At 35.2% G+C, this 21504-nt stretch overlaps 1 protein-coding gene across 1 annotated transcript in view; it reads right to left on the reverse strand.

The window, feature by feature from the left end:
- EPHA6 (EPH receptor A6) overlaps positions 1-21504 on the reverse strand; it is a 951964-nt gene that overhangs the window by 264053 nt on the left and 666407 nt on the right. Inside the window, 3 exon segments of the mRNA XM_077118650.1 lie at positions 11276-11401; positions 14520-14590; positions 19501-19609. Of these exon segments, the coding sequence (XP_076974765.1) occupies positions 11276-11401; positions 14520-14590; positions 19501-19609 (306 nt within the window).

Genomic DNA, 21504 nt, shown 5'->3' on the forward strand with positions numbered 1-21504 from the left:
TATAATTGGTGCAGGAGACTGCCCTCTTGTAGGCTGTAGCCAATTTTTAACCATCCCCATAACTCCCAAATCAGTTGCTAGCAACTGGGGGCCATTTGCCTGCTTTCCATATGATTAAACTAAAGCTTACTGCAACCAGGACAAGTAAAACAACATATATGGGGGATACCCCTATTGGTCATGCAAAATACATGATGCTGATGATGGGACAGGACTCTTCTACATCAGTTCCAAATGATTTTACATGAATATTAAAGATCCCTGGGACACTAGATGGGTGACGGGGGTTCAAGGCAAACTATACCACAGCGTTTGGTACCCGTACCCCATAAGCACCATTGAAATACATCGCAAGTACATCCTCGTGAATAATACTCATACCCAGGTGTGTTAGTTAGATTCAGTTGTCAACTTGGCCAGGTGAGCATGCCTAGTTCTGTTGCTGCGGACACAAGCCAACGTGAACCTCATCTATTGCTAATTACATCTGCAGTCGTCTAAGAGGCGTGTCTGCAGCAATGAGTGACATTTGACTTAATTGGCTGGTGCTTAAATGAGAGAACACAATGTAGCACAGCCTAGCTGCTCGGCATTCCTCATCTCAGCACTAGCAGCTCAGCCCAGGCCTTTGGAGATGCAGAAAGAAGTCACCCCGGGGAAAATTGTTGGAACCCAGGGGCCTGGAGAGAAGACCAGCAGAGACCATCTTGTGCCTTCCACGTAAGAAAGAACCTCAGTGGAAAGTTAGCTGCCTTTCCTCTGAAGAACCAACAAAATAAATCCCCTTTTATTAAAAGCCAGTCCATCTCTGGTGTGTTGCATTCCGGTGGCTAGCAAACTAGAACACCAGGTATCTATCAACATTTTACAAGCAGAGCAGAACCTCTCCAACCACCTCGCCAAACTCTCTGCCCTAACAGTTCCTCAAATATGGCTCCAAATCCTCCAACACACCTTACAATTCCTCAACCAAACACAAATACTTCCCAATACAACCCACTGTTTCCTTTGTGCTTCATTGAGAAGGCCCCTATTAGCAGCTGTCCCTATAAATCTTACCCAAATACACAATCAAAACCCTGATTCCTGCCATACCACCCTAAAGAACATCCCCCTATGGGAACCAGAGCCCAATAAGCTTCCATACCCCCTTAGGCTCTATTACCTCACCCACACAACTGTGAGTCAAGCAGAGCTCCATAGCAAATGCCAAACTAACGTCACCATCCACAACTCTACCCACATCCCTAAAAGACAATATTTCTGGTGTAATGGGACTCTTACCAAGTGCCTCAATCCCACTACCCCAGGACCATGCTTCCTGGTAACCATAATTCCTCAATTAACCCTCTATGGTGAATCTGAGCTAACTTGGCTACTGCCCCCCTTCGCTCCAAAAGGTCTGCCTTCCTTCCTTTCCTGGTAGGTGTCAGCCTGGCTGCCTCAGTCGCAGCCTCAGCAGCAGTGGGAGAAGCACTAGGACATGGTATTTTAATCTCTCAAAACTTTGAGACTTAACTACAGGTAGCCCTGGAATCAACATCAGAATCCCTATCTTCTCTGCAACATCAACTTACCTCACTGGCCCAGGTGACTGTTCAAAATTGACAGGCCTTGAACCTGCTAACAGCCTAAAAAGGAGGGACGTGCATATTCCTCCAAAAAAATACTGCTATTACGTCAATGAGTTGGGTCTGGTAGAACAAAATGTTCACACCCTAAACAAACTAAAACTTATGAAGCATGTAATAACATGGATGGACCTAGAGAACATTATGCTGAGTGAGACTAGCCAAAAACTAAAGGACAAATACTGTATGGTCCCACTGATGTGAACCGACATTAGAGAATAAACTTGGAATATGTCATTGGTAACAGAGACCATCAGGAGATAGAAATAGGGTAAGATAATGGGTAATTGGAGCTGAAGAGATACAAACTGTGCAACAAGACTGGATACAAAAACTCAGAAATGGACAGCACAATACTAATTGTAATGTAATTATGTTAAAACACTGAATGAAGCTGCATCTGAGGTTTTGTTTTTGTTTTTTTTTTTTTCCTTTTTTTCTTTTTTTAAATTTTTTTTCTCTATTACCGTTTTATTTCTTTTTCTGTTGTCTTTCTATTTCTTTTTCTAAATCGATGCAAATGTACTAAGAAACGATGAATATGCATCTATGTGATGATATTAAGAATTACTGAATTTATATGTAGAATGGAATGATTTCTAAATGTTGTGTTAGTTAATTTTTTTAATTAATAAAAAAAAAAGATCTCTACTATAGAAAACAGGGAACCAACTCTACCCTAACCTGGTTCTCTTCGCCCCTGGTGACATGACTCCTCCTGCTACTAGGAGCAATTATTCTAATCTGTCTTTTCTTTCTCTTAGCTCCCTGTCTCCTCAACTTCCTTCAAGGATGCATAAAAGAACTGTCATGGGTGGCAATCAACCAAATGCTCCTACATCATTATCACTGCCTGCCTTCCTCACCAGATTCCTATAGCCAACCTCCCCACTCTCCTGACTATGACGGTTCCAGCCTATAATGCAGCAGGAAATAATCGAAAGATCTCGGCGCCCTATTATCACAAAAAGGCTGGAATGTTAGGTCAGGGGAACAGGGGAGGTCACCATGACTCGAGCTGTGTAAAATGTGCTGCCCCTTCTAGACGTCACCTAACCCCCTTGCTTAAAAACCACCCACACCAGGACCCAGTGGCGAGCTCACAACTCCCTACCTGGAGTTCTGTGAGCTCTGCCTGGGAGCGCAGGAATAAACTCGTTCACTCTAAGGTTTTTTGGTCAGCCTCTTCTCTTTTTCACCTCCTAAACCTTACAGTGACAATAGTCAATATCCACCTTAATTTTGGCTCTACTAAGGTACTTGGCTTTTCGGTGTGTTGAAGCACTGAGAGTTAGTTAGTGGTGGTAGTGACTATCCACTGTACCTTTACAATCACGGAGACACAGATTAGCAATTAGAATGCAATATTCATGTTATGGAGGTGTGAAGAGACTGCTGGTTTATAGAATGACTCATGGCTGGAATAGAAGAAAGGAAGACAGCCAAATTCACAGAAGATAGAGATTGCAGTAGTGAACATGGATTAAAAAATAGCAATTACACAGTGACTGGAAAAAATATTCTTATAGAAGAAATGTAGATTCACAAATATAAAAGGTTAATTGAAACAAATTAGTGATTAGTAAGAGCATGAGTTCTGAAATCAGACACTTGGAGGTGAATTTGGCTTTACTATTTACAAGCTGGTTTGCTTTGATCACCTACTTTAATCTCTCTGAGCCTCAGTTTTCTTATCTTTAAAATGGCCATAATAATACCATGTGATTTGTAAGATTGTAAGGGCTAAAAGAAATGATAATACTTGTCAAATTTGCTTCAAGCATGTAAACAATAATTTTTACCTACTATCTTTATCAGAGAGATTGCCTTTCCTAATAGGATGAAGCAAAGGAGGGAATGTTAGGGAAAGATTCTGGCAGGAACAGAATATCAGGTATCCATTTAAGCAGGGAACTGTATTAGGTCACATGGAAAGCCCATGTGTTTTAAGGCTAAAATAATACTTAGAGAAAACATTTTCCTACCCTGTGAACTTCTTACTCCACCATATAAAGTGATAGGTGTGAGGCTACAAAAGATCATACATACCTTCATGCTGTTTCCATTTTTCCAAAAAAGTCATAAGAAACTGTTGTTTGGACTTTGGTCCTGAAAACTCCTAATGAAGTAGAAGGAGCAGGAACTTGAGAAACAGTGACCATTTTCATTTTAATACACTTAATAGACTAAGGGAAAAAACTGGTTATACTTGTAGATATTAAACTTCATTGTGGCAGTTTCAAAAGTATGCAGATTCAATAGAATCTCATGATCACAGACTCTATAAAGGGTGACAGGTAAAAGTCTATAAAATATAGAATTCCAGTAATGTAAACATAATTATCCCAATGAGAAAGAAAATCAGAGAGTGTACTAAATATTTGCTGCACAGGGAGCTCTAAGTTCAGGATAAGGACACATAGCTAACTTGCAAGCAGAAAAAATCAAGGATAATACTGGCAAGAACGCTTACTATCCTGGCTGATCAAATTAAGGCGCAAAACAAGCTAGACTGTTTGGGAACATTAACATATAGAAACATGATGGTATTCAATAGCAATCATTATGAAATGGAAGTATGATAAAATATATAGTACATAAAATGTTTGTTCATGTATATATATATATATAGAGAGAGTATATGTGGTTTAAACAGATATATAATGTAGGTATATAAATAATATAGTCTTGCATTCAGCATAATAAAGTCAATTGGATAAGTATAGAAACAGACCTGGCTTAATAGCGATTTATCTGAGAAAGACCACTGAGGTTAAGCTGGTAGTAAGCTCTTCTTATGCCAATGGTTCATGGCAGTTGTTAAAAAGTTGGATGTAAACCTATGATGCACTAATAGTGTCACAGTAGGAGAGATGCCAGCCCTGTTTTTACTGCATCAATTAAGAAAACATATGGAGCCTTGAGTTCAATTCTGGAAAGATGTAGGAAAAACTCTAGTTCTCGAGAGGAAGGTGACCAGAATGATAAAGTATCCAGAAATCATGGCAGATGGAAATGGCTGAAAGATTAAACAAGCTAGGCTGGAAAGGGAAGTTTTATGAGGTTCACAAATGCTGTCTTCAAATATTTGAAGGGTTATGGTGTGGTATAAAAGAAGTATCAGGCTTTACTTTGTATAATAAGTTCAATGTGCAGAAAAAGGACCGGTGAGTAATGGGTTATATGCAGCACTATACGGTAACAGATTTTTACTCACAAGATTCTTAAATCACCACAACTGCTCAAAGGGAAATGGGCTGCCTGGTGAGGTAGGGAACACTTTCACTGAAGGTGTTCTAGAGAAGTTTGGATGGTCATATAGAATTTACTTTATCTCATTTGCTTTTCACAATAATCACAAATTTACAAAGGTATTTTATTTCTATTTCACAGATAAGGAAATCAAGGGTAAAATGGCTATGACATGTTTTCATAACTAACTTTACCCCCATTGGACAAAATAATTCAAGGACAAATATAAAATGAATTCCAGGAACAAGATCAGGAAAAAGACAAGATTCTAGTCAAAAAGTGTCACTCACTGTGAAATAAGATTATATGACTTCAAACCATGGATAGATTAACAGGCTATAGGGGCAAACTGGGAAAAAACTCTCCCTGTTTTGTTTTGGTGAAGCTGCCAGAATGCAATGTACCAGAAAGAGACTGGCTTTTAACAATGAAGATTTATTAGTTTACAAGTTACAATTCTAGGCCATGAATATGCCCAAATTAAGGCATCAACAGGAGGATACCTTCTCTGAAGAAAGGCTGTCAATATCTGGGACAACTTTTTGACATGGGAAGACACAAGGCTGGTGTCTGCTGGGTCCTTCTCTCTTGGGTTTCACTGCTTTCTTCTTTGGCTTCAGTGGTTCTCTCTCAGTTCTTCTTGAGGCTTTTTCTCTATGCTGACTGAGTTTTTCCTGTCCTTTATCCTTTTATAAAGGACTCTGATAAAAGGATTAACACCCACGTTGAATGGGGTAGGTCACATCTCAAACTGAAATAACATAACCAAAAGGTTTCACCCACAACAGGTCTGCACCCATAAGAATGGATTAAAAGAACATGGCCTTTTCTGGGGTACATAACAGCTTCAAACTAGCATGTTACAGGAAAACACAATGTGCACTGACATAATTAAAGGTTGTTATAAAATGAAAAATATTTCCTTTTAAGAAAAGTTTCTAATATCTGGTAGAAACACTCATTTAAAAAATAATCTTTTATAAATACATCATATTCTGAGCTCAGAGGCTTCAACTGCACATTGAATAGCTTGTTTCAAGTTTTCGTACTAATTTTATGATATGTTCATCATAGTCCCAAATAGCAATTACATTAGTATATTAACTGAAAAGTAACTGAAATGGTGCTTTCTTGGTAGACTGTACACAAGGGAATCTATTTTTATCTCTCTTCCTTGGTGGCTTTACCACTATCTGGATCCAATGGCAACCATGAGATACTTGGCTTTAGCTTTTGACACAAACAGGGCTCTCAGTTCCAAGCTTTCCCTCCAAGACACATCTGGCAGGCATACCATTTACAAATTTCTAATTTTCATTCTTTCTTTCAAAATTCACCAATGCAAATACTTGGATAACAATGAATAAACTCACAAAGGTACTCTCTTTCTCTTTCTCTCTCTCCCTCTCCATCTCTCCCATATTATATATATATACGTATATATGCACATACGTGGACATAATACAGTTCATAATTTTCCACTGTTTTGCCCAATAAAAGCAAAGCATCTTTCTTCTTTTCTTTACTTACTTTAAAATTTTCAGTTTATTATAAGCTAATAAGTCACTAAAGATTACTAAGAGCCAATTTTTTTCATGGGCAGATATTTATGTCATAAAATATTTTGAGAGTAGGCATGGGGTATCATTCTACTCAATCATTTCAACTTAACATAAAAATTGCATTTTTTTTAACCTATAATCAGATTCCCACCCATCTATTATATGGTAGATCCTCACTATCTATCTTCTCTAATCCTCACATTAATACGGAAAGTTAGCTACTATGAATCCATTTTATAGATGAGCAAATCAAATTACCTAAAGATTACTCAACTGCTGAATGTCACAGAATAAGTTAGTAATGAAGTTGTGATTCAAGTTTGGGTCTGTGTCTTTTTAAATTTATATCATAGTGTCTAAGAAAATGGATAAAATCCATCTTTCCTTACATACTTGATTTAGAAAGCTATGAAATTCTTGAGTAAAAGGCATAAAAGTCTCACTAGCGTCTATTATTGATCCAATTCTCAGTATGTTGATTGGGTTAAGGAATTTCCAAGAACAGAAAAGAAAATTAATCTGATCTATGTGGACAAGAACATAACCTGCATCTAATAAGATAATCTCACCTAAATTTAGAGGGAACAGGCCATAAACACAATAAATTCATTCTTGTAGAAAGTAAATTCTGAAACCACATCTGGAATACTGTTTATATCTCTTGTGTCACAAGAAAATATAATACAATTGTAGAAGAGGAAGAAATATAACTAATGAGAGGAGAGAGTTTCTTTAAGATAACTAAAATGTAATTGTAGGAGTAAGTAAAATGCAAGTGGAGGCTAGCTAGCCAGGGAATTGGGAGAGGCACAGAAGACAAACATTTTGCCTTAGATATCATGAAATACATAAGCATGACCTCCCGCAAGATGTCCATAACAGAACCAAATATTAGGCTGAATAAATCACCGGTTTGACCATCACTTTAAGTATACTTTTGCTGTCCTTTTGACTTTCTTTTACCTGCAGGTGATCGTTGAGAAACCAACAGTTAAATGTCTTGGACTATTCTAGGAAAAGCAAAAATTTGGTGACACTAAGCCAGGGAAGAGACGGCTGACAGTGGAGGTAATAATGAGTTTTGTATAGATAAAGGGATAAAATATGAATGACAGGCAGATATTATGCATTTCCATTGAGAATGGGGAAAGAAGGAAGGTCAAATATAAGAAGCTCAAATATATTAGAGACACAGAATGAATTTTTTAATGGAACATTGTTTCAAAATTATAGATCCTCTGCTAGGCAACTTTTAAAAATAATCCTTACATTGAGCACTGGCTTGAAAAAGGATAGCCTTTCAATGACCTTTTCCAATCCATGATTAAAATTCAGTTTACTAGTTTTCTCATTATTTCTCAAGATATGTACAAAATAATGATTCTATCCTAATCTGACTTGACTCTTTTAGGCTGAGAATTTCTGTTTTAGAGTCCTCTGGCCATAGTATTTCATTTTATGACACAAAAAGTCGAACAAGATAGATAATCTTGATAGTCTCCTATGCAATAGAGCTGCTCACTTCATTTAAATGGAAATGTGCATTTTCATGGAAATTCAGGCCTGTATTGATGAACAAAGATAAGCTGTCACTATAACAAAACAGTGTTCATGGAAACTCAAAAAAACTGTAAAATTTACAGTGAAAGATGGGTGATTTTAAGCATATATATTCAGTCTAGAAAATTGGATAAATTAGATTTATAAGGTCTTGTCAATCATAGCATTTGGATGGTTATAAAGTTGGAAGTCCTAGGTCAAAAGTTGTGGAAGACAGGTTGAATACAAATTTTTATGTTGAACATAGTGATTTAATAAGATAAAATTAATTAGCACGGTGCCTTTTATAAACCAATACTAGCTATCTAATAAAATTTGTTTAGTGAATGTGTTAAGACATGTCATGGGTTAGGTGCGAGATATTTTCCCATGTTCTTTTATTTCTAAGAATAATAATGTGGCTATTTTTAGCTTTGTTTCTCATTTAAGAAATACTTAATGCTTATATATTGTATTTCCCCTTTAGAAACCTGAAAAGCATTCTTAACAGTTTCTTCACCTGAAAACAGGCAGGGCTGACAAATTTTCCCTCAGCAGTGCACTGTGGATACTAGGGACCCCTCTTCATTCCTACTAGCAATGCCTTAATTTGGCCCTGATTATTTTTCAACTGACAACTATAACTGTCTCATATCCCTCACCCCAGCCCACTTCTGCAACACTTCTATGGGGGATGATGCACACAGATGATGAGGAACAAGAGTTTGAAAAGCAGCAAACCAAACAGGTGGAAAAACAATACAGGATATGAGACAACCTAAGAAAGGTTTTTGCAATTAAAAATTGGGCAAGTAACCAGTTGTGCAAGTTATGGCACAGATGTTACATAACTTAATTCATTAATTCTTCTTCAATTTGACTGAGCAATGCTTTTTCCACATTCTGCTGTGAGAAATGCCCATACATTCACTAGTTTTTTTTTCTGCGCACAAAAAGAGTTTTAGGAACATGGCCAAAGGAGTGAATTAACAGAGCACTACTGGGGTGGGTCACAAGAGGAGAGGGTTATCTTAAAGCAGCTTGATTTGCAAAAGATTTTTACTTTTATAACTTTCCTTCACATGGGCAGTAAAAGGACTCACAGCATATTGTCTGAAAGTTGAACTAATGAAAGATAAATAAAGATAATAAAGAGACACCAATGCATAGGATTCACTCCATCGTTTAGATATTCTTTGCCAAATGAGAGAAATTCTGTCTTTGGCTTGGCAGAGGCATGTCATGTATGCCTTCATAGAGTTCAAATACAGCAGGTTAAATATGATATTAGCATAGTCTCCTTAATAGTTATTGCTTGCTTCTGGCAGTATCTGATACTTTTTTTTAAGTAAAAATTTATATTTTGGTGGGAAAATATAAAAGAAGAGTTTAATTTCTTTATATTGTTAATACTTAAGATGCTTGATTTTTATCTCTCAACTTTATAATTTAAGACATTGGAGTTTAATTCATCCACAAACGTCTACAATAGAATATGCTTTCACTGTATCTTCATGAGTATTGAATAATGAGGTATAAAATGACACATCACGTTCTCTGGATCCAGAGGAATAAATCCAAAGATGATATTCACTGGAGCTTATCCAACCTCCCTTCTCCTCCATTCCTTCACTCTCTTTAAGAAAAAAAAAAGTCAAAACCAAATGAATATAATACAATCATTCTTTTCAGTTATACCTTTAATGCTTGTTGATGCTTTTGTTCAGCAGTAGAGGCTAGAGAATTTGGTTCCATTCCAGGTTCTTAATCTTTCTGATAAGGCAGGTTCTTTTGCTGAAAGCATTAGAATTAATGAATAGGACTGATGTGTCAGCTCTCAGAGGGAGACCTGGTAATGTAGAATATGAGGTGTCCTAAGTGCCTAGGAAAGCAAGAAAGACTCCTTCCAAAGGTCCCCAGAATTCTTGAGGTAGTGCTAATTCTCTGTGCTTGGTCAGCTTCATGGGCCTTGGACTAATGCAGTCACATAGAGCTTTGAGATTAGAGGGACCCTGAACTTTGTTTAATGCTCTGGTGAAACTGTCTTGAAATTCTTAATGGATTTTTAAAATGGGTTCCTGCATTTTCATTTTGCACTGGGCTCTGATGGGAAAGAAGAACTCTGAAGGGACAAAGAATAATAATAACGCTTTTTTTTTTTTGGCTTGGCAGAGGCATGTCATGTCATGCCGGGGTGTATTCTGTTCTTTCCAAAGGAAAGATGTCCAGTTTCCAGGGGAGATCAATTCTCCTCTCAAGATCCAGTTTCCTTTTTCTATTTTAGTAATACATTTTCCCCTCTAAGCTGCATTTGTGGTTTTCCTCACAGATTATATTTCCAAACTCCCTTACAGCTAAGTGTGTCCATATGATTATGTTTGGCCAATGAGATATGAGAAGTGTTTGCAATTTCCATGTTATTTTCTAAAAGCCTAAGCCACATAGAAACTTTTTCTTCCTCCTTCCCACAGGCTAGAAGGCAGATGTGCTTTTGACTCAGCTTTGACCATGCAGAGAAGGATGACAGACTAGGAGAAGGCGGAATGAAGAGGAGGAGGAACTGGGTCCTTGAAAGACCTCCTGCAAGTCTTTCTGCCAAGCACAGAGTACTCACCTTGGGTCAGATATTTGGGGGAGGAATAAGTCTTTATCCAGGGGTCTCTTTATCATGATACCTTAGCCTCTGCCCTAACTAATGCACCTCATACATTCTTGGGGACTAAGTCACAGTAAATTTGTGTTTATAAAGACAGAATGGTTTGATGACATGATGTTCTAAGTATCAAGATTCTACATAAGGAAGAATTTTTAATTTGCATTGAAGTAGTATAAAACTATACTGAACTTAACTCTATCTTCAACGGTTCTCAGAACACTTCTGAATTTTGCAAAGCCTCAAGGTCATCAATACGAATACTAATTAGAGTATATGTCTATAGATGTCAGGGTTTGAATAAATCTATAATAGCCTTATGCCAAACTACCAAAGTTGCATTTTCCGAATAAATTCCTGAAGCATTCTAGTTTCACTGCAATTTGTTTCCACAATGAAAGAAGATTACAGGATGTTAAAAATTAACTTTGTGAATGTTCTCATTGTTTGGAAACTGAATATGGGCACTTACTATATATTTTTCTAGTAATCAATAAATATAAAATAATAGTTTTACTTTTCATTTCTTTGTCTTAATTTTTTTCAATGACTAAAACTGTTAAGATTTAAAATACTATGTCGATAAACCAGCTACATAATAAAGAATCATATCTTAAAAGCATGGATTTTAAGTTTACCTGCCCCAATGACTCTCTCAATGCGAATTCTTGAAGGATCAATCTCCTTTGCAAATTCATGGACTGCTAGGGATGGGTCTTCATATGTATCTGGATCAATATAAGTTTTAATTCCTGGGAAACGTACTGCGACAAAATAAAAGAATGATACATTAGTTTAAATATTTTCGTAAGCATGTATCTTATAAATATTTAAAATGGAAAGTGACACACTAAAGTAGTCATTCGTGCTAATTACTTAAATTCTTACTTCTCTTCCTCCACAACTCGCACTCCATCTTCCCTAATTAAAACTTTGAGTACTTGTGACAAAAAACTGATTTTACCTTAATGTAAAATGACCTGGTGGTTTCATACAGCATGAGCTGATAGGTTTCATAAAATGCATTTTTAAAAATTTCTGTAAAAAGTTTAATCAGCTCAACCGTCCACTAACACCGATACACTTCACATCTGCCCTATCTCAGGGTATGGGGGTAAGAGCCTCCCTCATAACACGTAAACCCTAAGAGTTGCTCCTGGACTCTTTGTATTTAAAGCATTAGTTTTTTTCAAACTCATGCCCAAGTCCTGTCATTTCTTCCCGTCAATAATTTCTTAAGCAAGAAAGAATAGACCCCATCGCACAGTGAGGGAAGGGAGTGGGTAGGGACTGCTAAGAATATAGGCCCTTTTCTGTACTCTTGCTGTTGCTTCAATGGCCAGAATGTTTATGATCTAGGAAAGGACCCACTGTCTAACCTAGAATGAAGGATAGGAATGAAAGAACTAAATTTGCTCACTTGATTGTGTAGTTACTGCTCATTCCTTGGTGGGAGGGAAGTGATCAGATTCTACGGGCAGTTAGGGTGATGAATAGGGATGGTTGGAAAGTGTGAATTCATGGTAACATAATTTGTTTGTGTGTATTTAAAGTCACAAATTACCTGTAGAGTAGTCCTCTGTTTTGCCTGTTGGTGTCTGTTCTCTACTCTTAGAGGGCAGATAATCATTTCTCATACATTTTTGTATCTTTCCAGATGCTTTAGGTATGATTTTACAGGTAATAGGCACTCAAGAAACATTTGTAGAATATGAATTAGTAGGGATTAAAACACCAATCCTAAATTTGTGGCATAGTGGTTGATGTTTATTTTGGGTTCTCCATATAATACCCAGAAATAGGTGTTTTCTGGGTCTCCTTAGAATATGCTCACACAAGAGTATTTCAAAATCAAACAAAAGGTTATATAAAGGTTAGAGTAGGCAGTGAAATATCCATTATTAGAAGTAACTTGCTCCATGAGTCTTTCTATGTGCATTGTCTGCTTTTATTACATTCTGCCTAACATCTTAGCATTGGGTATGCACCCACGAGAAGGTTGGTACCTCTCAAAATAGCAGCAATAAAGCATATTACCAGCTATACTTAGACCTGATGATAACTGTGCAATGTTGATGTTTTCCTTGACTTTCCAAAGTTTAGGCTAGGGAAAAAGAGAATGGATAGTCTATACCTCTATTTCCTATTTATATAATATTTTTTGTAACTTATTAGGAGTTTTGATTTCAGATTGAGTACTATAAACTGAAATCTTAAATATTCTGCCTTTACTTCAGTAGCTGCTAGTAGATAACTAATGGCATGTTATCATACATATAGTTATATTGATAATATTAATATTAATATTAAGTGATATCATTTGGCAACTCACATATGGCCTTAGCAATTAAACCACTCAATTATTTAAAGCAATGCACATTTTAGCAGCATGGATTGCATAATATTTTTTCCTCATAAACACAAAATATGTAGTACAGGAAAAAAAATACCCAAACTCAGTTCCAATTTTCTTTTTTTTTTCACATGGGCAGGCACCAGGAATCGAACTCGGATGTCCGGTTCCGCAGGCGAGAACTCCACCACTGCACCACCATTGCCCATTAGTTCCAATTTTGCGTATTTGGTTACTAACTTAACTCGTAAGTGTCTAAAACATCAGTTTGTTATCTTTCTTCTACTTTTTTCAGCTGCTTTGGGTTATTTTCATTTCTTCTTGATAGGCCCATCTGGTTTAGCTTGTGCTAACCTATTAGTTGGAGAGCAGATTTTATAAATACCTCAAGAGCATTTTTTTCCTCTACATCTCAGTACTAAATTCTCTGTTATGAATTTTCAGGTTTCCCAGAATAAGTCATCTATCAATCCAGGTGTCTGGATACAGGTTTCTGCATCTGTTTACAGCATATCCAGATCATCTAATACTAGGCATCAGCTCTCTCCGCTCTCCCTCTCCTGCCAGAGCAGTGAGCCTCAAACTTACTGTACCAAAGAATAACCTGAGAGCATTTGCTAAGAATACATTTGTCTTGGCCGTACTCCAGCCCTAATGAACGATGAGGAGGGAGGGTTGAACTTCTAACACAGATGTCCTTAGATCCCTCTTGGAGTAAGCATATGAGACTAGAAGCAGCCCTGCTTCTAAAACAACCTGTTGCATTTGCTTGTAATTTCCTCACTTAAGTCTTTCCTTCTCTGAAAGGTGATAGAGAGTGAAAAGTCCCTTATTCCTTTTGCTCAATTTGAAATAAAAGATGAGTTTAAGTGGTTAAACAAGTTGCTTCAAATATCTCTATACTGCAGTTAATTAGAGAACATCTTTTTCTTGTTAATCCAGCTTCTCTTGACAGAGGAACTATCTTGGCAAAGTAGTTTGCAATTCGGAGATGGAAATGGAGGTAGGCACTGGGGAGGAGTGGGTGGCAATTATCAAACCAACTATAGTGGTAATTATAGCTTGCTTGGGAATAGATCCTTCAAATGAATATAACCTGTAGTCAGTTCAAGGGTTTCATACATATTCTGAGAGTTAAAGAGCTGATTTTCTTTTTTAGAGTAATGAATTGTAAATTAATTTGTTATATATTTAAATGACAGTCCCTGCAAGAAGTAATGGTTCCTTAATATTTCTATGGCTAATGCTCCACTAAACAAAACCAGCTTATGCTCTAGAGCCATTGTGAGTGGTAAATAACTAGATATATTCAGTCAACTTATATTTTTAGCAAAGTCAGTCTGTCATATTTTCCAGTAAGCAGAATTGGGAAAAAGGTAATAACATTTAATGAGAAGCAGGTGTGATTTCTACCAAATGAAAAGTCTTAATGCTGAAAGGCTGGGAGTGATTTTTTTTGTTCTCAACTCATAGGATGCAAGTTTGAAATGAGCTCTTGAAGCCCTAACATGATGTAAAATAATACTCACAATGACCATTCTGTAAATGGTTTCTTCTTTTCTCTTCAGACTTCATTTTGGCCTTTATGTACCATTGGCACCTTTTGAAAGGGCAAACAGAATCTCATTTTAAGAAGTTTGTTAATAAAAATCAGAAGTTGTTAATCAGAATCAAAATATGAGAAACATCAAGATGCATCTCATTCATGGACAAAGTTCCTGTCACAAAGACTTCTCATAAGAACATCTTTTAAACATGTGAAAATATTCCATAGGAGATTTTTGGTACACATCAAAATTAGTCCATATAAGATAAAATGCTTTGATATAAAGGGTAGGGACCTTAGGGAACATTTTATAATAAGCAAATAGCTGTCATTTGCTTCCTTATAGGGCTTCTGAAGGCAAATTAAAAAAAAAAGAAAAAGGTCTTTTGTGTCAGAATCTGAGGATCTTAAGTAACTTTCTTCTACCCTTGGCTAAATAATGAGATGGTTTTCTTTTCTAATATCTGCAATTTGGTAGAGGTGTGCTCTACTCTCAGAGAATAATCATGCTCCAAAGTACAGAGGTAGGTCTTATCTCCCCAATTTTTCTAGGTGATATATTCATCAACATCCTTATGATTTATTTGAAAGTTCATCAAACTACTGATTTCAAATGCTTAAACAGAATACAATCCAATCTTTTAATGTGAATTTTGCTTCAAATCCTAGGGCGAATTGAATATTTATTCAGAAATGTTTTATAGTCTTCAAATAATAATTGACAATGAATGTTCCCTTACCAAAATGTTTAAGAGATACTTTAAATGATTCCCCCTCTTAGGCGACTGAAATTATTCTCTCCACTGTGTGGAATGTTAAAGTATTTTCTGCGGTCATATAAATTGGCAAATGTAGAAATTTAAAGCTGAAAATAATTTAGCTTGAATTTTTCTTCATCATTAAGTTCTCTGTTCAAATGGTTTTTAAATTATGCTCCAGGAATCCTATATAAAGATAACATCTGAGCCCACATTTCAAGTTTATTAGGTTAAACTTATTTAACCAATAAGGACTGCAGTGTTTTCTTTTAAGTATACCACAGCTGATTCATAACATTTATATACTAAGGCAATAGTTTCTAATATCTGAATGAATGCTTAACCACATGTGTATGTGCTATTTAAACATAATTTACCAAAATACTCTATGTGAAAATAAGGCCTTAACTCTTGTTGTATAAGAATTCATATAAACATGCTTAAAATTCCATGCAATTTTACTTTATATTGAATTATTTGTAAAATATTATTTTAAATCAACTTCCATTAGGAAATCAGAGGCTTTTAAAAAAAACTGGGGATAAATAGGAACAGCTATTTCAATAAAGTCATACTGAAGTAAATATTTCAAACTTTTTCAAAGGAACTGTAAAAATGGAAAATAAGAATCTTCCTGGGTCAAAAGTAACCATCAAGTCTAAATTATCCCAGTTCAGTAAAAATGATATAATTGTTTCTTTGGAGTTGAGACCTCCTTATGAGATCCCATTTTATATATATATATATAAACAAATATATATATATATATTTATTTATTTATATATATAACAATATATATATTTATATATATAATATAATATATTATAAATATAATATATATAATATATAAAATATTTATATATTATATATAATATAAATTTTTATGTATATAATTTATATATAATTTATTTATATATAATATATATAAATATAAAATATATATATATATATATTTTTTTCTTTGTATGCTGTCTGGCAGGGGTCACATTTCATTCCTTTTCCATGTGAGTATCCCCTTATTGCAGCACCATTTGTTGAATTTTTGTTTTTGTTTGGCTATTCGTTTGTTTTGCTTGTTTTTTTGGGAGGTGCAAGGGCTAGGAATTGAACTGGGTCTCCTGCATGGCAGGTGAGAATTCTACCACCGAACTACCCTTGCACTCCCTCCCATTGTATTTTAATAACTTAATACTCTTTCTGAATTATAAAGTTGACTGTCAGTGTTATCAAGACATCAGTGCCCCCAAACTCACAATGTAGTGACAGCACTTATGTTACAGAAGGCAATGAAAATAGAGCAGGCACTATTCTTCTGCTTAACACTATCGTTCCTAATATGGATTGCTAAACATGTAGCAACCCATAAAGTATTGGCAGCTTAAATTTTTTTAAAATAATTATTTTTTAGAGCAGTTTCAAGTTCACAGAACAAAATTACACAAAAAGAACAGAATTCCCATATCCTCCGTTCGCCACATAGTTTCCTTTGTTCTCAACATCTGAACATCTTGCTTTACTGTGGTACATTTGGTACAATTGATGAACCAATACTGATAAATTATTAGTAACTAATTCCATAGTTTACATCAGGGCTAATTCTTTTTTGTACACAGGTCTATGGGTTTGACAAATGTGTAAAATCCTGTGTCCACCATTACAGTATCATTCCACAATAGTTTCAATGCCCTGATAATGCCCGGTGGTTCACCTATTAGTTCCTTCCCACCAACCCAGGAATCCATGGCTATAACTGATCTTTTTACTGTCTCTATAGTTTTGCCTTTTCCACAGTGTCATAGTGTTAGAATCTTACAACCTTTTCAGACTAACTTCTTTCACTTTTATTTTTTAACTTAACCATATTGACACTGTGACTTCACATGCAGTACATTTTTTTATTCTCCCCTTTCCTTCCTTTTTCCACTTTTCACCACTTCTATTTCACTGGATTTTTTCTTTATCCAGCTTTCACTGTCTTCTAATTCCTCTCTTTGCAAGAGTACTAGATAGAACCAGAATAATTTGAACCTTGTTTAATAAAAAATATTTGTACTCTGCCAGGATGTGTAGGGTATTGTTTTTTGTTTGTTTTGCATTCAGTTGATCCCTGCCATCGATTAAAGTTTTTGTAGGTTATGTTTGGTATTTGTAGGCTATGGGATTGAATATTTTGTTTTCCAAGCTAATGGTTAGTTCTTTAAGAGCCTCAAAAATTAGTGCTCTATCTACTTTAAAAGGTGTTCTATCAAAGCTGTGATGATAGCAGAGCTGTCAGAAGTTAGGTTTAGGAGAAAAGAAAGAAATAGTAGCAGTGCTGGACAGCAATGTTTACTGGTGGTGTCATGCTATGCTCACTTTAGTACATTTATTAGAAAGAATTTATAATTATACCCTGCTTTCTTTCATACCAGTTTTTTTTCTCATTACTATAGTTAGATTTTTTTCCTCAGCTAATCATATTCCCAATACAGTAAGAGACCCAGTCACACTGCCTATTAATTTCAGGAATAAGTCTTCATATACATGAAGAACTTAGGTAAACAGGGGTAAATGTGCTTCTTTTACAATTAATTGCATTAAAAAGTTACTATTTCAACTCAACCGTATGAGAATGTTCATGTGTTTCTTTTTTCTTTAATAATGCCTAAAAAGTGAGTTTGTTACAAAGTCTTATACACCCTTAAATGGTAGAAGTTACATTTTGTCAGGGACCTGCACTTGATAAGTACCTTCTAAGTACATCTCAATTTACTGATTTATAACTTTTAGCCTGCTGTCAAAAGTGTGGATGACATTTTTCATGTATGCATATCCTCTGTAATTTTTAAATGAACTTTAATGAAATTTTGGTATGTGAGTAGAGTTTTGAGTTTTGAAAGTGAATACAACAAAGGGAGTTTATGGTTCACTGAGCTAATTTCCCTGATGGCAGCAATGTATTTTTTTCCAGCCAGATTGGCGTCAGTGTGGAGTGTATATTTGGCTAGCATTCTTTTTTTTTTTTTTTTTTACATGGACAGGCACCGGGAATCAAATCCGGGTCCTCTGGCATCACAGGCAAGCATTCCTGCCTGCTGAGCCACCGTGGCCCACCCTGGCTAGCATTCTTATTGCAGTTTTAAATCATGATATTGGTATTCTGGAATATGTGTGCACTTCAGATTATCAAAAAACTCTTGAGGGTTTTTTTTTTTTTTTTTTGGCCTCAATTGGTGGCTAGAAGGAAAAATTTTCACCCTTGGAAGAATGAAAAAGTGATCTACAGATAGTCACTTTTTCTGACAAAAGTCTGGCCCAATAATCAAGGGTAAAATAAGATAAAACAACTTTTCTTTTATAGAATTTTATATTTTCTTAAGTCAGATTTTTGTATTGTCTGTACCTGGCTCATGGTCATTATTAAATATATTTTAAAAAATTAACATATAATTTTAAAGTTTTCATACCAAACATATAACAACAGAGAGCCAATGTTCAGATGGGTTAACGCTGAAAATTAGGACTCAAACTTTGGCCTTTTGCTATATTAAATTTATTGTTACTTCAAAGTATTCATCTATAGTATTTTAAAATGGAGAAATTTATTATTTTCTATTTTATATCTATATATAATAACATATATTATCAATATTAAAATTATTATAATTTTAATAATATAGATACTTTCAATATGTAATTGACCAAATATCACATTTATGTAACACTAACTTTACCAAGAGCTTTTTTTTTTGTAAATTAGTCAATCTCTGTTGCACTAAGTTTTCCAAGAAAAACCCTTTTCATGGTTTAATCTGTTTATAGTAAAAACTCAGAAGTGAGCCAGGCCATGGTGGCTCAGCAGGCAGAGTTCTTGTCTGCCATGCCAGAGAGCTGGGTTCAGTTTCCAGAGCCTCCCCATGCCAAAAGAAGACAACTCAGAAGTCACATATTGAATACGTGTTTATCACTTGCAGTTTTCCAACTGCATTTATCAAGTCTCTGGATGCCTCTATATTCAGGGTCTTGTAGAGAGAACTGTGGTGGTTATTCTCCCATTTAAAGTTCATCATCCCTCTCTCTCTCAGATGTGCTTTGTTGCATTTGAAAGGATTTAAATACACATATTTAATATATATATTAAATAATAAATATATTAAATATATATTAAATAGTATAAAATAATAATTATTAACACAGCATGGAAATAATCTATTATGTTTAACTTACCTTCCAGTGATTAAGAAGAACAAAGTGAGGATAACCAAGAGAGTGAATCCGCCGACAGCCGCGGTGGCTATCACGAGGATCTGACCCTGCTCCGCTGCCATGTCGGAAGCTGAAACATAGACACAATATTAAAATTTCCCTGGGTGACATTCCACTACTAAAATTGTTTTACAGCTTAGTACATGCTTGAAAGTATGTTCAAGGATACTGTGATGGCTAAGTTCATGTGTTGATTTGGTCAGGTTATGGTGTCCAATTGTTTGGTCAAGCAAGCACTGGGCTGATTGTTACTGTGAGGATGGATATAGATCTCCAGTAAGTTGACTGCAGCCGTGGCTGATTACATGTGCACTCCTTCAACAATGAGAGAAGTCCCGTCTAATCAACTGAAGGCTTTACAAGTTGAAGTGATGATTTCTGCAGTCAGAAGAGAGAATTTCCATCTCTACTTCAGCCAGCCAAAACCTTCATGGGAGTTACCAGCTTGGGGACTGCCTTATGAAATTTGGACTGTTCCATCCCCACAGTTGCGTCTGCCTGTATACATACAGATAACACACACACACACAAATCCCGTTGGTTCTGTTTCCCTAGAGAAACCTGACTAATACTGATCCAAAAACACCATATTTAACCTTTATTTCAGTATTGGGCATAGAGGATCCTAAGGAAAAATAAATGAGCTTTGTTTAACAGCTGAAGAATTGATGTTATAACCCATAGCATAACCCTTTCTTCTTTCTTACAAAAATACCAACAAAATTGATGGATTCATAGAATCTCTCATTTTAAGATTATTTACATATGTGCTGCGAAACTAAATCAGCAAATGGACTAAAGGATTTATTTTATATAATTGCTCATTTTAATGCTTCTCAAAGACTTTAGCCATCAGACTAGGCTTTTATATACACTGTTTTGGTGTCTATTTTTACAAAAATGGGAAGAGTATTGCATAATTTGTTTTAAGAATGACATTTCTTATTTTACAGAGAGCTTAATTCATACCTTAATGACATACATTCCTACCCCACAGCATAAGGTTATATATACATAGTAAGTGCTTAGATGTTTTGACTGGCAGCAATTGGAAACAAAACTTTAATCTTTCTTTTCATTTTTTGAAGGAAAGATTAGATAACATACCATACATAGTAAAAATGTATTACTTTTTTCATTGACAAAACTGTATCTTAAAATTGCAGGGGCTGCATGTTTCACCACTCTTCTAGGAAACTTTAAAAATGTATAAGTACTTGCTCAGTGTTTCTAATTTTCCGTGATTCTAAAATTCTAATCTGACTGTATATTTTTTAACTGAATGAGGTGATCAATTGCTTAAGAATAGAGGCAAGTAAACTGACACCCAGAGAAGTTAAAGAACTTGTCCATGCTCACAGAGGCAGACCAAAATTCAGGCATCCATATTTCTGTTTCACTTCTCCTTTCTTTGCTATGACTCCCATAATAATTCACTAAATTATCAGTATTTTAAAAATTTAAATCAATCACCTCCTTTAATATCTTTCAATCTGAATAAATCTTGATTTATTTTATTATGAGTAATATAAATAAATAATATCTGTTAATCTTATGAGTTATAAGAAGCAAATTTAATAAAAGGTAGCATATAACTGGAAAGAAACCATTTAATTCTCTACCATAATAATTTATTAAATTTGAGTACTTTAAGGCTTCCACAGAAGTAGATATTTTTCTGGAAATTAAGTATGCAGTATATTATGTGCAAATTTATATCTACAGTTAAAACATCCTCATAAAAATGACATATCAAGTTGAGAATATCTGAGTCTTACAGACAGTTGTTGAGTTAATAAGAAAACCGTCAGAACATTTAAGAGGATTTATAAGAAATCTAAATGTAAATAAAAACAAAGGTCATTTATGTTCAATTTTCAGTGAGAGAAATTCATTAAACCTTGGAGTTAGATTTAGTTGCTATGATTTAATCACGATATTTGTAGGAACTCTATTACAGTGTTG

This window comes from Tamandua tetradactyla, chromosome 10 (assembly GCF_023851605.1).
Source record: "Tamandua tetradactyla isolate mTamTet1 chromosome 10, mTamTet1.pri, whole genome shotgun sequence".
Classification (NCBI taxonomy): domain Eukaryota; kingdom Metazoa; phylum Chordata; class Mammalia; order Pilosa; family Myrmecophagidae; genus Tamandua; species Tamandua tetradactyla.